This window comes from Syngnathoides biaculeatus, chromosome 11 (assembly GCF_019802595.1).
Source record: "Syngnathoides biaculeatus isolate LvHL_M chromosome 11, ASM1980259v1, whole genome shotgun sequence".
In the NCBI taxonomy this organism is placed as follows: Eukaryota; Metazoa; Chordata; class Actinopteri; order Syngnathiformes; family Syngnathidae; genus Syngnathoides; species Syngnathoides biaculeatus.
Window position 1 is genome coordinate 353,533 of NC_084650.1, and position 16,874 is coordinate 370,406.

Consider the following 16,874-nt stretch of genomic DNA (forward strand, 5'->3'; position numbering starts at 1 on the left):
TGCATTGCCTTTGATAGGAACGTCGCCCCTGTCAACATGGAAATCATGAAGACACATCAAATGGCGTGCTATTGTTCGGTGACGTCCTCTACTTGTGTAAGTACCGATGTATTTGTGAGGGGTCCTTCGAAAAATTTCTCCTCGAATTTTCTGCACTGTAAATGGTCCCTAGACCCTAAAACTTTGAGAACCCCGGGGATAAAAAAAAATAGTCTTAGTTTATATGTGTCTTTTATAGTCAGTGTAGCATGGTCATTCCCAAAATGTTCATAATTGTATGAAACCAACTCCCTTGAAAGAAAGGCATGTTAGTACAGTCCACTAACCCGCGAAAGCTTCATAATAACAATGGCGTCTGGAGCAGGTTGGTTATGCTCTTGTGTGTTTTAATTTTCAAAATGCCAGTCTGGTTTACATATGTTGATTTTGGGCTATTCAAGATTACTGTATTCATTTGCTGCGTTTTGTCAGCAGTACTTTGTTCCTAGTGGGGCGAATTTCGTATCTTCAAATATAATCCCACAAATTGCTGTTTTCAATGGTCTGCTGTCATCGAATGAGTGGCGTCATTGTCAACGAGTAGTTTAACGTCACTGAGTCAAGGATGGAATGACATGGGTATTCACGTTGCAAACAACATTGTGGTAAACTTGATTTCTCTAGGCCGCCGTAGGCGCAAGTTTGAGATTGAGGAGGAGAAAGCCGCCAAGAAAGCAAAAGGAGAAGAAGAGGTGCCCCCGGTGGACGGTCGAAAGGTGGTTATCGAACACTGGTAAGCATTAAATTCACATTCAATACAACTGTGGCCTTCGTGTCAGAAGTTGGTCTTCAAAGTTAGGATCAAATTCAGATGCAGGCAGTCTGTTAATTGATTTTTTGTGGTTTGGGCGCTAGCAGATTATCACATTATGATAATTTTGAGCAAATCTATTGCAGAATCACAGTATCTGAAAGTTGATCTGATCATGATCTGTATTATAAATTGAAAATGTATTATTTTGCAATTTACTTTTTTGACAATCTATTTTTAAACAAAACCTGGAAAATCTGATAAATTAAAAAATGTGTACTAAAAATAGTACGGTACTTTAGTAGCAAAAACTGCAACTCAACAATAATGACAAACACTGAAATTCTTTATGTAAAAAACACACTTCTAAATTAAATGAAAATACAAGCAATGGTTTTGATGTATAAATCTATTCACAATAAACGTTACTTTTTTTCCCAAAATGAATACATTAACATAAAATATAACCGGGGTTAGGGTTATAAGCTATAACCATAATTATTAAGTTGGTCTAAACATCCAGCTGCTGAACAAGTGTTTTTGAATCCATGCTCATTTTGATGTGGTTGCTCCATTGCTACTAATGCCCTAAAAAGAAGAAAAAGACGTGTGAATGTACCCCAAATCTGTATATCACTTAACCAAGGCTATTATAATTTTTTTTTTCGTTTTGACTTTTGCTTTTAAAATTGTGTGAGTTTTTATTAAATCTATCTATCCATCCATCCTCCTACAGTATCTACACTTTTTTCCCCCAAAAATTGAAAAATCATTGAAAAGTTTATTCATTTCCATAATTCCTTTCAAAAAGTTAAACTATTATAGATTCGGGGGACACAATAAAAAAAAAATTGATCGGCGTTAATGTCATAATTCGCCAATCCGATCGATGCCGTCATTGATCGGCTCCGCAAAGCACATTTACACCGCATTGCCATCGTGCACAGTATCTTTGAATCTAAAAGCTAGTTTGTTTATAGCCTTGTCGCATGTCCTTTGATGTAGTACTGTAAATAAAGTTATGTATGCCAGTATGGGACAGACAACACATCTGAGACAGACAACACACAATGCCTGGATCAGACATCAAGACAGTTTTGCTCCTTCATGTGTGCACTTTTAGACTACGGCAATAAAATCTCCTTTTCTGATACAACTGCATCACATTTTTTATGATCACTGTGCTTTATCCTGTCACCTCAAATGCGAGTAGCCACACTTGCTACAGTGGCGACGACAAGAAGCATGGATCACGCTGACTGTATTTTAGTTTATTGGTATGCCTCACTGGCATGAATAGATGAACAAACATACAAACAGTTTTAATACTCTGCACCACATAATGCACATGCACCAAGATGTCCAAAGGAATGGGGTTTTATAATGGTGGGTATGATATCCATTAGTACAAGCATCATACTGTACAGTATGTTTGCATACTCGACACAGCACAACAAATATTCTGTAACAGAGTTGCTTCGAAAAATGTCAATAATTAGTACACAGAGGTTACTTACATTAAAGTGGGACTGTCATCCCCATAAACATTCTAAAATAGATATTGTAATGAAAAATACATATAACAGTATTCACTTCAATGTCTACACGAAAAATAAAGTGAGCGGAGAGCGCGTCATCCATGCACAAAGTTGCGCAATTGAGTGTCCCTCGACATCCAAGCAGTCGCCATATTGGTCGCGTCCTCTGTCCTTGACGTCATCGTCACTTCCGCCGCTGCTACTATGGAAGCTGAACAACAGAGATATTCTGATTTTTGTGACGCCCCTTCTGACACCAAAGCTCTTTTCGAAAAGGACAACACCACACAACCGAGTGACGTTACCGGGGCAACATTACACTATTGTTTTGAGCCATATTCAGTGGATATGTGATCACGGCCAAACCCCACCCCCGTCCGATCCACTTCCACGGCGGAGATGAGCCATCGCGGCTCATCGCAGCCGGCTGGTATGGCTTATGACAGAGCCGAGCGGTGCTGCTTTAGGGAGGTGCTCACAGACGCCTGAGTACTCGATGAACACAGTCGAGCCGGGGCGCTTTATGCGCGCACACGACTGAGTAACGCATTCTCGGCTGGGTTCTTCAGAGCTGCCCTCGTCGCAAAGCCCAACCTGCTGCCTTTGCAGAAGCTGTGACCGCCGAATGTGGCACCTCAGCCGGTGTGGCTGATTTTCGGCGCCGTGGTATATAAGGAGGAGGTGGAGCCGAACCATGCTGCTTTTAGGGGTGTGTTCAAAGCCGCCGCAATACGCGATGAACACTATTGAGACGAGGCTGAGTGAGAAGATCATACACTGATCTTTTGTTACATTATGAGAGAGACCGATTACGTGGTCCGCCCCAAACTATTGTTTTTTTTTAGTAGCTATATGCGCACATCAACACATTTCATATGAGGATCTTTTGCAACGTTATGAGAGAGACCAATTACGTGTTCTGCCCCAAACTATTATTTTTTTTTTTTTAGTAGCTGTATACACACCTACCTGTTATTTGGAACCCACGAAGCTCTCGTCCTCTGCACCCGTGCAATCCATTTTTCACAATGAACAGGGTCTCTTTCAAACTTATGAAGGGTAAATCCATTCTCCCGAGTGTTCAAGCAATGTCCAACAATGCAATGAGCTGGCATTTTGGCTAACACGAAGGAACAACGAGGTACCTTCCCGAAGGTGAAACTAATGAAAACAAAGGAGTCCACGAGGGGGCGCCGCTGTCCTTTACGTCACTTCCTACAATCACATTGTTTAGTCTTATATAGGTACATAGGGTGGTTTGACAAAAAAATAAAGGTATACATATACATTTCGATATGATATTCGATGTCTTATGTTACACACACACACACACATATATATATATATTATATATATATATATATATATATATATAATATATATATATATATATATATATATATTGCGGTAATGTGCGCCCCCAACCTGAGCTCTCTCCTCGGGGAGCTTGCATTTTACGATCGTAGTTTAGCATGTTTGAAGAATTTAAGGTGGACGTGGGACTGCATGAGGGATCTGCGCTGAGCCCCTTCCTGTTTGTGGTAGTAATGCATAGGCTGACAGACGAAGTTAGACTGGAATCCCCTTGGACCATGATGTTCGCAGATGATATTGTGATATGCAGTGAAGCAGGGAACAGGAGGGGGAACAGTTAGAAAGATGGAGGTACGCACTGGAAAGGAGAGGAATGAAGATTAGCTGAAGTAAAACAGAATATATGTGCATGAATGAGAGGGGTGGAGGAGGAAGAGGGAGGCTCCAGGAAGAAGAGATGGCAAATGTGGACTACTTCAAATATTTGGGGTCAACAATCCAGAGTGTGGTAAGGAAGTGAAGAAACGGGTACAAGCGGGATGGAACAGTTGGCGGAAGGTGTCTGGTGTTCTCTGTGACAGAAGAGTCTCCGCTACGATGAAGGGCAAAGTTTATAAAATAGTGGTGAGGCCGGCCATGATGTACGGATTAGAGACGGTGGCTGTAAAGAAATATCAGGAAGTAGAACTAGAGGTAGCAAAAATGAAGATGTTGAGGTTCTCGCTTAGAGTGAGCAGGTTGGATAGGATTAGAAATGAGCTCATTAGAGGGACAGCCAAAGGTGGATGTTTTGGAGACAAGGTTAGGGACAGCAGACTTCGATGGTTTGGACATGTTCAGAGGCAAGACAGTGAGTATATTGGTAGAAGGGTGCTAAGGATGGAGATTAGAAGGGTGCTGAGGATGGAGCTGCCAGGCAAAAGAGCGAGAGGAAGACCAAAGAAAAGGTTAATGGATGTTGTGAGGAAGGACAGTGGGTGTTAGAGAAGAGGATGTACTGTGGCGACCCCTAACGGGAGAACCCGAAAGGAAAAGAAGAGCGTAGCATGTTTGTTGCTACTGCACCAAACATCAAAAACGACTCCCCGTGAATTTGTTTTAACTTAAACCAAAACAAAAAATGTTAACTACAATGACTAGTTGTGCAACTGGTTTTAAAAGAAATGTCAACACTCCTGCCGATGACGCTGCCAACCTGGAAATAGCGCTGCAGTCCAAAACAACCATAGCTTGCCTCAATGACTTCAGGTGGGTATAAAAAAGACGTGAGCTCAAACTACGTAATATGATCGTCATGGGCACATTAAAAAAAAAAAAAAAACGGGAGAGCACACACAATTGAAATGGTCGCTTTTTTTTTTTTTTTTTTTTTTTTTTCATAAGCCCATTACCCTCGTTTCGTAATTTGAGCTCACGTTTTGATGGCCAGGACGAGGCTGCGCTGCGGAACCAAAACTCTTGGGATTCAAAAAATGTTTTCCCACAAACGCCATGGATTGCACAGAGGATGACATAATGTGGGAGCAAAATAGGATCACTGTTCATAAATTCAGGAGGCACCAGAACTGGACCAAGTCAACAAAGGTAGCTACGATGGATATTTTTCAGATAGGAGATGACCCAGATGTAGCTTTTGAAGTCTTGGCCAAGGATGTGTAACGCATAGGATAAACTGCACTATGCACAAACGTTTTATGCACAAATATTAAATGCAAAAAATGTTTACGACAGTGTTTATTTATTTAAGACTGTAATATGTGTTATCAACAGTATCAATAAAATGTTATGAGTATCAATAAAATGTTATGGCATCATTGGGCATTTATTTTAGTTGGTTGAGGGATTCTGTTCTGACAATTACAGGGACGTGTCCTGGGTCTGTCCTGAGATTATATTACGGGTACATCAGCACTTGCACTGATTATTATTAATGATTGTTGTACAGACAGCTTTTTTGAAAAACAATACAAGTACAAATCTGACAAAATATAAATACAGATAATTCCCAATATTTTGAGCATATGGGTATCAGCAAATTGGTGGTCCGTATTGTACATGAGTAGAGGGGTTTTCCAGATATTTTTTTCGGTCAACGTTGGGGGTGCGCATTATACTCGAGAAATTACGGTACTGTACACCAAGCAACATCAAGTGAAAACACAGCCGTATCATACAAGTCCTCACTTTTAATACTCGCAGAATTCTTTGGGAGCAGTCACCCAAACACAAAAAGTCTCGCTGCAGCGGAAGAGCAGAAAAAGCAAGGGCAGTGCATAGTTTGACAAGTATGTGTGCAGCGGAAGTGGAGGATGGGCACTTGTCAAATGTGCAAGATTTGGCAGGAGCTTTTTTGTAAAATTGCATAGGTTTAAGCAGTCAGAATGCAGTGAAAGTGCTTGTGCAACCCGGAAGAGACCACTGCATTATACTTGTCTAACTTGGACAGTGACATATAGACAGAGTCTGACGTTAAGATGACATGGTTGCCTTGTCAGAATTTATACTGGCCCTGTATATGTTAAGGTTTAGTGATTATTTCGTATTTAGCATGATCATACTGTTATTTAAAGGCCTATGGCCCTGCTACCCTGAGAACGCCCAATCTCGTCAGATCTTGAAAGCTAAGCGGGTTTGGCCCTGGTTAATACTTGGATGAGAGATCGCCTGGGATTACTTGGTGCTGTAAGCTTCTCTCCCTGGCTAAAATACAGAGGGGTTGCGTCAGGAAGGGCATCCGGCATAAAAAAAACTGTGCCAAACAAATATGCGTTCATCTGAGATGACGGGACAATCTGAAAAGAAAGAAAGAAAACAAACAAAAAAAAAAAGATACTGTATTATTTTAGCTACTTTTAAGAAATTATCAGTACAATTGCATTCATAGTGGTGGCTCTGTACTAACGTCAGTAAAAATTAAGTAATTGGAATTACACAAAATAATAATGCTTAAAAGAATAAATCAATTAAAAACGTAAAAATATTTATTTAGCAGTTACTTTCAAGCAATGCTTTGTCTTGTGTCTTGATGCTGTGCATAATGTGTAATATGAACTCGTTTGTGAGGCGCTCCAATCAGTTTTATGATGCCAATTCCAATACTGATAATCTTGAGTTTACTCTGCCATTTGTTCACCACTGACCAATCATCTAGATTAGGGGTAATTGTTTTTCAATTAATTTATGGTGTTTGCTATTGCCTGTATGATCTCTGACATATTTTTCTGAGCTCCTTTGCAGTTCTTACGGACCTACAGCATGATGGGGGAGTAGACATTATAGTGGTGATGGGGAAAAAATAGTAATCAGGATTATTTTTTGATTATTGAAATCATGATTAATAAAGTGGCACGCTGGTTCATCTGGTAAAGCATTGGCCTCACAGTTTTGAGGTCCCAGGTTCAATCCCAGACCTGCCTGTGTGGAGTTTGCATGTTCTCCCCATATCTGCGTGGGTTTTCTCCAGGCACTCTGGTTTCCTCCCACATACCCGAAACATGCAACATTAATTGGACACTCTAAATTGCCCCTAGGTGTGAATGTGAGTGTGACTGTTTGTCTCCATGTGCCCTGCGATTGGCTGGCAACCAGTTCAGGGTGTACCCCGCCTCCTGCCCGTTGACATCTGGGATAGGCTCTAGCATTCCCCGCGACCCTCGTGAGGATAAGCAGCAAAGAAATGGATGGCTAATTATTAAACATGGTTATTTATTGCTAAACTTGTATTCAAATACTAAAACTAAACCTTAAATATAGTTTAAAAGAAAAAAAAACAGAAAATAAATTGGTCACCAAAAAAATGAAACACCAGAAGTAAAAAATATATATATTTTTGTACAATATCTAATAAAATCATTTTCATCACAATTGCAAGAAATAACATCAAGCATCTGTACTTGGACATATAAAAATGTAATTCGAATGTAAATGTAAAAATGTTAGTATTTATAATCGTATTTAATAAAGTAATGAATTTATGAATCCCAAAATAATCCATGTTTCCCTTTAAGCCATCTTTCTAAGCAACATTAACATCGTCATGTTGTTATTTTTGGCAGTAAGAGCTGACGAGTGTATGGGCATAATGCCGAAGGGGTGAAATCTGCCCTGTTGGCTGCATGCCCTGAACTGACTGTGGTCCTCAATCCCGAGAAGCCTCGCAGGAACAGCTTTGAGATCACTCTGATAGATGGGGGCAAAGGTGAGCCAAAGGAATGGACCTAATTAATTGTACAATGAATGGCCATTAAGAATTCTAAAATATTATGAAGGAGCCGACTCGCCGTCCTAGTTAATGAATGCAAGTTTGTGTAAAATCAGGGGTCATTTACTTAAATATTGGTATTTGTATTAAATACTAGCTGAAAAGATCGATGGAATCCGGCAAAGGTTAACGTGTAGCTTGTTGCAGAAGCCATCACTTGTTAGCTTAACTCCAACAGCAAGTACTTTACCGATTCTAGTAAAAAGAGATGACGCTCACCACTCCTTAGACAATGTGAGAAAGTCCTTTTGTGGTTGCTAATGTTAACCATTCCTGCTCTGGTGGGCTGACCGTGGTCAGGAGACGCAGGGGAGACGTCTTCTCTGGGGCCCAGGTTGCTCTCCTCGGGGTTAACTCCCTTCTCGCGGCACAACTCCAAAGCTCAATGGCGCGAGTAGTAAAATCACGGCGCATCGACTTACTGTTATACTTGCTTTATTTTCTTTTTGCACACAACAATTCCTGGTTGCTGTGAATCAACTTTCTTTTTTCTCTCACACTCGCTTCTGACCAAAAACGCATGCGCAGTCCGTTTCACCCACACAACACACACGCCCACCTCCACGAAACTCGCAACAAGCCGAAGACGGTTCCGTGTTCACGAGCCGTCAACCCGTCACTACGTCGGATTTATTACAACAAAGTATTTGTATGTGACCAGACTTTTCTACGCTTTCAAACTTTGTGTAAATCTCGACGACTTACTCACCAGATACACATGTATATCCAGTTGTCCAAGACAAGCGAAAGCAAATTAACAGTCCAATTTCTTATTGCCGAAAACATCGACTTTTGCATGAAATATGGGTCCTCTATGCCGAGTGTCTCTCATTTTTCCATGTACCAAATTTTAATGGTATCGGACAAAACTCTGGGCATTGTGCTATAAGACATATTTTCGTGTCGTCTCCAACCGACTTAACATTGAACAATACTCTGTTAGACTGGCAATGTGGTGACGTAAATAAAAGTCAAGTGATTTTATGACATAGGTGCATGAGCTCTTAATAAGCAGCACTCTTATTTTATACAATGTAAATATCACCCATAGCGTGACTGACTATGATCTTATCCTACCATCTTTCTTTGTGTCTCATGTCAATAGAGATTTGTCTCTGGACCGGAATAAAGAAAGGTCCACCTCGCAAGCTCAAGTTTCCAGAACCTAATGTGGTAGTTTACGCTCTACAGGAGGCTGTCTGTATCAAATAGATGCAAGGTGAAGGTTTATCATTTTGAAAGATAGATTGGTACCCTGATTTATGAGTGACCTAAGACTTTTTGGAGATCCAAACCTTAACTTAGTCTTTTTTTTTTTTTGCTTTGATTTGCAAGCAGAAATACAAGATTCAAGTGTTGGATAGTGGCAGCGAATTCCACTTGGGTCACAATATGCAGCAATTTGGCACATGAAATATTGGTCAAAAAAGAGGCTTCAGGCTATGGGTCTGCGATATGGGAAAATGAAACTTTTAATTATTTTTTTATTTCTATGATGATAATTTGAATATCGTAATGGTGTAAATCTCTACTTGCTTCCCAGGCCATTTATTAATAGATGCCGCATTTCAGAACAACTTTATGGAAAATGGATGGATGTCACACTTAAATGTTTCTCATCATCAAACAAATTTAAATATTTGTCAAACCCCACACAGGTAAACAAAAAGTGTGATTTTTTTTTTTTTAATAGTTTTAATCATTTAAGTAAAGAAAATCCAAACCTACATTGCCCTATTTTGGATAAAAGTGATCCTTTGTGTGGCCCAAAATTCCTCCACAGCACTGTAAGATTCCCTGCAAGTTTATGCAAACCATTGATTGCTGCTAACGGTGGCCCAACCAGTTGTTAGGTTTGGGGGGCAATCTGTTTTTCACACAGGTTCATGTAGGTTTGGGAAAATAAAACCATTTAAAAACTAAATTGTGTTTATTTGTGTTGTCTTTGACTAATATTTGGATTTGCTTGATGATGGAAAACATTGAAGCGACAACATGCAATATATATAAAAAAAAAATATATATATATATATAAGGAAGGGGGCAAACGCTTTTTTCCCCACCACGTACACAGGCAATAAACCAATGCGTATATATTTACTCTGCAAAAAAAAAAAAACGCTATTATTACTGCAACTTAACAAGTTACTTAGTTCTGAAACTCTTTGTGTCTGTAGGATTGTATACAACTGACCCCTATTGGCCAAGGGGCGCATACCAGGAGCACAAATGCTGGAATGGATTAATGCCATTTCTATTCATTTCAGTGGGAAAAGATAATTTTGAGACACAAGTGTTATGGAACAAATGGAACGCTTAAATCTACTTACTACTGGAAAAAAAATGAATGCATAAAGAATTTATACAGCCTTTATGTTATTTGTCTATCCCATGGAAGTGACGGCATTGTTTGTCTCTTACATTTGGTTTGTTGACAAAAAAGAACTATACTTAAGAACTCTGCTACAAAGGTGTTATCTTTTATAGCTGAATTGCCTTTTTGTCCTCTTTGACACTTGATAGATTATAGCCGTGACAAGATTAGAAAGAGTAAAACTTCAATTTTTTAGCTTTGCAATCCAAAGACACCACTTAAACTTGAAACCATGTTGTTTGCTTAACCATCCATCCCCCATTGTCCTTTGTGAGAACTTATAATGTACTGTCGTATAAAAAGCCCACCCTCTCTGTCATGCAGATGATTGTTCGTGCGTGTGGCTTGTGGAAGCAGAATGACGAGGGGGGACCAAAGTGGATGTTTCTCCTCTGATGAACAAAGTGACGCCAGCTCACACTTATGATCACATGGCGGCATCTACTGGAGAATTTTTAGAGCAAAATTCCATGCCAGAAACTGTTGTGCGTTTTTTTTGGACAGCATTGCAAATTTGATTTTTGTGCTATTTTAGTATTTTTCTGCGAAGTAAAATTGTTCAAAATTTTGTTGTAATTATTGGTTTGTTTTTATATGACTTATGACTAAGCAGTACGCATAGCAAACCAAAAGTTGTGTTATAATGCATAAAAACTCGAGACCATTTGTTTGGAAGAAAATCTTAATTTTTTTTTAATGAAAAACTGAACACAACTATGAAGGGTAATATAAATGGAAGATATAAGGTGAGAGAGCATTCATTGTGTGACAAAAGTTATTGATGTCATGTCATGCCTTCTTTCACTCTGAGCTAAAAAGTTTTGTATAACTCCCTAAGAATGATTAAAAAAAATAAAAGCTATAAAACACCCTCATGATAGTGTTTTAAACAATTTCCATCAGAGACGTACGAAGTGAATAACGTAGCCCCCCACCCACCCCCCAAATCCTTTATAATTTGTTTTATCCCTCCTGTGTTTCAATCTTGTAGTTGTATTATGTACAGGGTTCCTATGCAGGTGAAGTGTGAAAAATACGCCATACTGAATAAATATCCAGGACTGGAAAAGTCTAAAAGAAAATGGCAACATGACAGTATCAGATTTTCTGATAAGTAAATGTGAAGTACTCTTAGAACAGAAAATAGCTGAGTTTATGGAGTAAGGAGTAATTTTATCAGTGACATAAAGTGATAACACCTTTGATGACTGGTGTGCGGTTGAGGAATTTGAGGGCGGGGGAATCAAGAGAGAATCAGTACAAATTTAACTTCATAAGATTTAAATGAAGTTGCAGACAAAGGATGAAGTAAATGCAAAAAAAAAAGCAGTTAAAATGAAACAAACTCAAAAACTGACAAATACTAAATGTAGTTTGGTAATACTAAACTAAAGAAATTAAAATGTACTGTCTGCTGTCAAATCAAAACTTTTTTCATCCATCCATCCAGGAAGCAAATGTTTTTACAACATAACTGCTGAATTATCTGCATTAATAATTGGTCATTATGGGAAATGATTGTAAATATGATAAAAATCTTCAATAAATGGAGAATATTTTCTCAAATAATTAAAAAAATCTGGTATATTTATAATACCAACTTCTTTTTCTTTCGGCTTGTCCCGTTAGTGGTTGCCACAGCGTGTCATTTTTTTCCGTCTAAGCCTATCTCATGCATCTTCCTCTCTAACATCCACTGTCTTCATGTCTTCCCTCACAATATCCATCAACCTGTCAAGTCCCATCGGAAACGAGAGTAGGACCCAAATGCAGGAACTCGGAAGACGCAAGTTAGTTCAAGAAGAGACACGTTTATTGTATGCAGAGGCTGGGGATCGAGCAGGCAGTCCGGTGCAGCAGCGGTAGTTGTGACGTCGGGCGAAGAGAGCAGATGAGCGGACAGGCAGGAGTCGGTACACGGGAGAAACAATCAACGCAGGCAGAAGTATCAAGGAGTCAGGCTTACAAGGTTGGTCGGAGAACGGACGAAGGTCGGTACACACAGGTTCAATCAGGAATACGAGAGTGCTGGAACGGGACATAAAGCTCAACGAAGTGGCGCCAGACCAGTCGTCACCGGGTCCTATATATACGGGGGATGATCAGGCCGCATGAGGCACAGGTGTGTGCCTCCCAATCAGCGCACCCGCAGAGCTCGTGCTGAAGCGGCAGGATCATGACACAACCTTTTCTTTGGTCTTCCTCTCGCTCTTTTACCTGGTAGCTCTATCCTCAGCACTCTTCTACCAATATATTCACTCTCTCGCCTCTGAACATGTCCAAACCATCGAAGTCTGCTCTCTTGAAACTTGTCTCCAAAACATCCAGCTTTGGCTGTCCCTCTAATGAGCTCATTTTTAATCCTATCCAACCTGCTCACTCCGAGCGAGAACCTCAACATCTTCATTTCTGCTACCTCCAGTTCTGCTTCCTGTTGTCTCTTCAGTGCCACGGGGATTCCAGTCTAAACTCATCTGTCAGCCTATCCATTACTACAGGAAACGGGAAAGGGCTCAGAGTGGATCCCTGATACAGTCCCACCTCCACCTTAAATTCTTCTGTCACACCTACAGCACATCTCACTGATGTTCGGCTGCCCTCATACATGTCCTGTACTATTCTAACATTTTTCTCCGCTACATCAGACTTGTTCATGCAGTACAACAGTTCCTGTACTGGTACTCTGTCATAAGCTTTCTCTAGGTCTACAAGACACAATGTAGCTCCTTCTGAGCTTCTCTGTACTTTACCACAAGCGTCCTCAAGGCAAATAATGCATCTGTGGTACTCTTTCTAGGCATTAAACCATACTGTTGCTCGCAGATACTTACTTCTGTCCTGAGTCTAGCCTCCACTACTCTTTCCCATCACTTCATTGTGTGGCTCATCAATTTTATTCCTCAAAAGTTTCCACAGCTCTGAACATCGCCTTTGTTCTTAAAAATGGGAACTCGCACACTTTTCCTCCATTCTTCTGGCATCTTCTCGCCCACTAGTATTCTACTGAATAAGTTGGTCAAAAACTCCACAGCCACCTCTCCAAATTCCTTCCATACCTCTAAGGTATGTCATCAGGACCAACTGCCTTTCCATTTTTCATCCTTTGTAGTGCCTTTCTGACTTCCCCCTTACTAATCATTGCCACTTCCTGGTCATTCACACTTGCCTCTTTTACTCTTCCGTCTCTCTCATTTTCTTCATTCATTAACTTCTCACAGTATTCTTTCCATCTACTGAGCACAGTATAAACGTATTCAACATATTTCCATCGTTATCCTGAATCACCTTTACTTGCTGCACATCTTTCCCATCTATCCCTCTGTCAGGCCAACCTGTTGGGATCCTTTTCTCCTTCTTTCGTATCCAACCTGAAGTACATGTCGTCACATGCCTCTTTTTGAGCCGTCACCACCTCCTTCAGATTACGTCGTTTGCACAAAATATAATCCACCTGCGTGCTTCTAACTGCGCTCTTGTAGGTCACTCTATGTTCCTGTTCTTCTGGAAATCAGTGTTCACTACTGCCGTTTCTATCCTTTTTGCGAAGTCCACCACCATCTGTCCCTCAAAATTCCTTTGCTGGATGCTATACTTACACATCACTTCTTCATTGCCCCTGTTTCCTTCGCCAACATGCCAATTGAAATGTGCACCAATCACAACTCTCTCTCTCTCTCTCTCTCTGTCTAGGATGCTTAGAACTACTTTGTCTAGTTCCTTCCAGAATTTCTCTTTCAACTCGAGGTTACACCCTACCTGTGCGGCATAGCCACTAATCACATTATACACAATACCCTGAATTTCAAATTTCAGCCTCATCACTCGATCTGATACTCTTTTCACCTCCAAGACATTCTTAGCCAGCTCTTCTTTTAAAATAACCCCAACTCCATTTCTCTTCCCATCTACTCCATGTTACAATAATTTAAACCCTGCTTCAAGACTTCTAACCTTACTCCCTTTCCACTTGCTCTCTTAGATACACATTATATTAACCTCTCTCCTAATCATCATGTCAACTAACTCCTGAGCTTTTCCTGTCATAGTCCCAACATTCAAAGTCCTAATACACAGTTGTAGGGTCTGTGCGTTCCCATTGTTCTGCTGACTAAGCTGCTTTCCTCCTCTTTTTTTGTCTTCGACCCACATCATCTAAATTTCTACCTGCAACTTGCAGATTAACAGGGCCGAGGCAGGCGTAGTTAGCCCGGGCCACGACCTATCTGGAATGGAATTCGTTTGATGAACACTCATATAAGTTTGGCACAGTTTTATGCCGGATGCCCTTCCTGACGCAACCCTCTGCATTTATTGGGGTTTGGGACCGGCCTACAGGTTGCACAGGGTTGTGCCCCACATTGGCTTTTGCAGATTGTCAAATAAAAGCAATCAAATAAACAAAGTTGGCAAATAACGTACACAATTCACATACTACCTAGTCTATGTTAAAGTTAAAAGGGTATGTGGGTAAGTAAGGTTCGAATATGAAAATATAAAAGATATGTAGATATAAAGCATATGGAGATGAAGGAGTTTCAAACCATATGCTTTGTATGCAGATCCTTTTTTTTAGTCACTTGAAAGATTCGATAATTTTGTGAAATACTGGATTTGTTTATTCTTTTGTCTTTCTGCCATTGTTATCAAATTTTAAACATAATAAACATTTTGCTTTGCTTGTGGTGAACTAACATACAGGTTTTCCTTTTTGGAAAAAAATTGAAATAAATTTGCCTTGAGTCAGCACGGTGGAACAGCTGGTAAAGAGTTGACCTCACAGTTCTGAGGTTCCCGGGTTCAATCGTGGACCCGCCTGTGTGGAGTTTGCATGTTCTCCCCGTAACTGGGTGGTTTTTCTCCTGGCACTTGGGTTTCCTCCCACATCCCAAAAATATGCATTAATTGGACATTCTAAATTGCCCCTAGGTGTGATTGTGATTGCGGTTGTTTGTCTCTATGTGCCCTGCGATTGGCTGGCAACCAGTTCAGGGTGTACCCTGCCTCCTGCCCGTTGACAGCTGGGATAGGCTCCAGCACTCCCCGCAACCAGAGGATAAGTGGTGAAGAAAATGGATGAATGGCGTTTGCCTCGATATTAAAAAAAATTATATTCCACCACCTTTCATTTTCCGTGTTACCATAGAGGTAATTGCCCATATATATATTTTTATATGGACACTTACCTGTATGCTAACACAGAAAATGTAAGGCGGAAGAATGGTGTATGGACGTTACAGAGCTCAGCACATACTGCAGCAATTTTTGTTAGCTACACCAACCTATCTATGAAAAATCAGACTGAACTCATCATTTACGAAGTGTCTTGAGCAGACAAGTGTCCAATCCTTCTGTTTCCTCTTTCGTGATTTCTGTCACATAGAGTAAAAGATCAAGAGCATAATACTGTGCCTTTGTGACGCATTCCTGAGTCCCATGATGTGTGTATGCCACTTTGCCTAGTAGTCAGTCTGGGCTTGACGTGCTGTCGGCCGCGTCTTCAATAATTGCAGTTAGAAACATAATGTCGTCCACCTTGAGTATGTATGAATAACAAGCTCAGGGATAAAAAATGGCCACCGTCCAAAGCAGCACAATGGGTGCCGCTACGTGAAAACCACCCATACCGCCCACTTACAAAGAAGAAGAAGAAAGAAGTCATGCTCTCTGACCTATAGAGCTCATACACGTGACGTCACCATTTTCACGGCGCCATATTGCCGGTCAAACAGAGCTGCTTGACAGTGTGGGGGACATTGAAACTGGGCAGAATATACACAATGCCCGAGATTTGTTGTGCTGTTGGTTGTCAGAACAGACGAGACAGATATCCAAAGAGATCATTCTATGGAATACCAGTGAAGTATGTCTTATGCCCATATTTAGTCATGACTCCATAATTTCCTAATGTCCTCAGTGGGGCTCTGCTCTGTAGCCAGACGTGTCCTTGAGCGCATCTCTGCACTAAGGCTAACCTTGATGAACTGCATACTGGACACTTTGTAATAATCCATTGCCAGGTAGAAGTGGTTGAGACAGAAACCCTCAGTAGAAAGCCCCGATGTCAGGCCACAGGTTTGATACCACCCATGATCCGCCCTTCTGACAAGATAAAGGATGTGTGCTTTCTCTGTATCTTCGCACTTGTGATCTGCTCTCTACAGCCATTGTCTGAAACTCATAAGTGCCTGGAATATTCTGCATGTAAATTCTTCGAAGAAACTGTTCATTAGCTCCGGCCTTTATGTGGGTAAAAAACATTCTCACTACCCGTAATTAAACGAACACGCGAAGGAAAAAAGCGTCCTCCAACACCAGCTAAAAAGACCAGAAAATATCGATGGATTTCGACAATTAAACGTGATGGTGCCGAACCAAATAGACATGACTGTGTTGCGATCGCTTCACTTTGAATTATTATTTTCAATTTCAAATTCCCAAGAAGTTTTTATAATGCCAAGTTGGCTCAATTGAGAACAATGCGTTTAAAAAAAAAAAAACGACGGAGTCATCTCCAACGTACACGGAAGCATGTTGCGGCCAACCTGTCTCTGACAGATGTTTTTTTTTTTTTTTTTTAATATGCATTGTGCTCAAATG

The 16,874-nt window shown here is 40.5% G+C and overlaps 1 protein-coding gene across 1 annotated transcript; it reads left to right on the forward strand.

Moving 5' to 3' along the window:
- The first annotated feature begins 112 nt into the window (after positions 1–112).
- selenoh (selenoprotein H) lies at positions 113–10,853 on the forward strand. Its single transcript, XM_061834475.1, has 5 exons — positions 113–364; positions 664–772; positions 7,698–7,840; positions 9,009–9,122; positions 10,602–10,853. The coding sequence occupies exons 1-4, from the start codon at positions 349–351 to the stop codon at positions 9,113–9,115; spliced, it is 375 nt and encodes a 124-aa protein (XP_061690459.1). The 5' UTR covers positions 113–348; the 3' UTR covers positions 9,116–9,122; positions 10,602–10,853.
- The last annotated feature ends 6,021 nt before the right edge of the window (positions 10,854–16,874 follow it).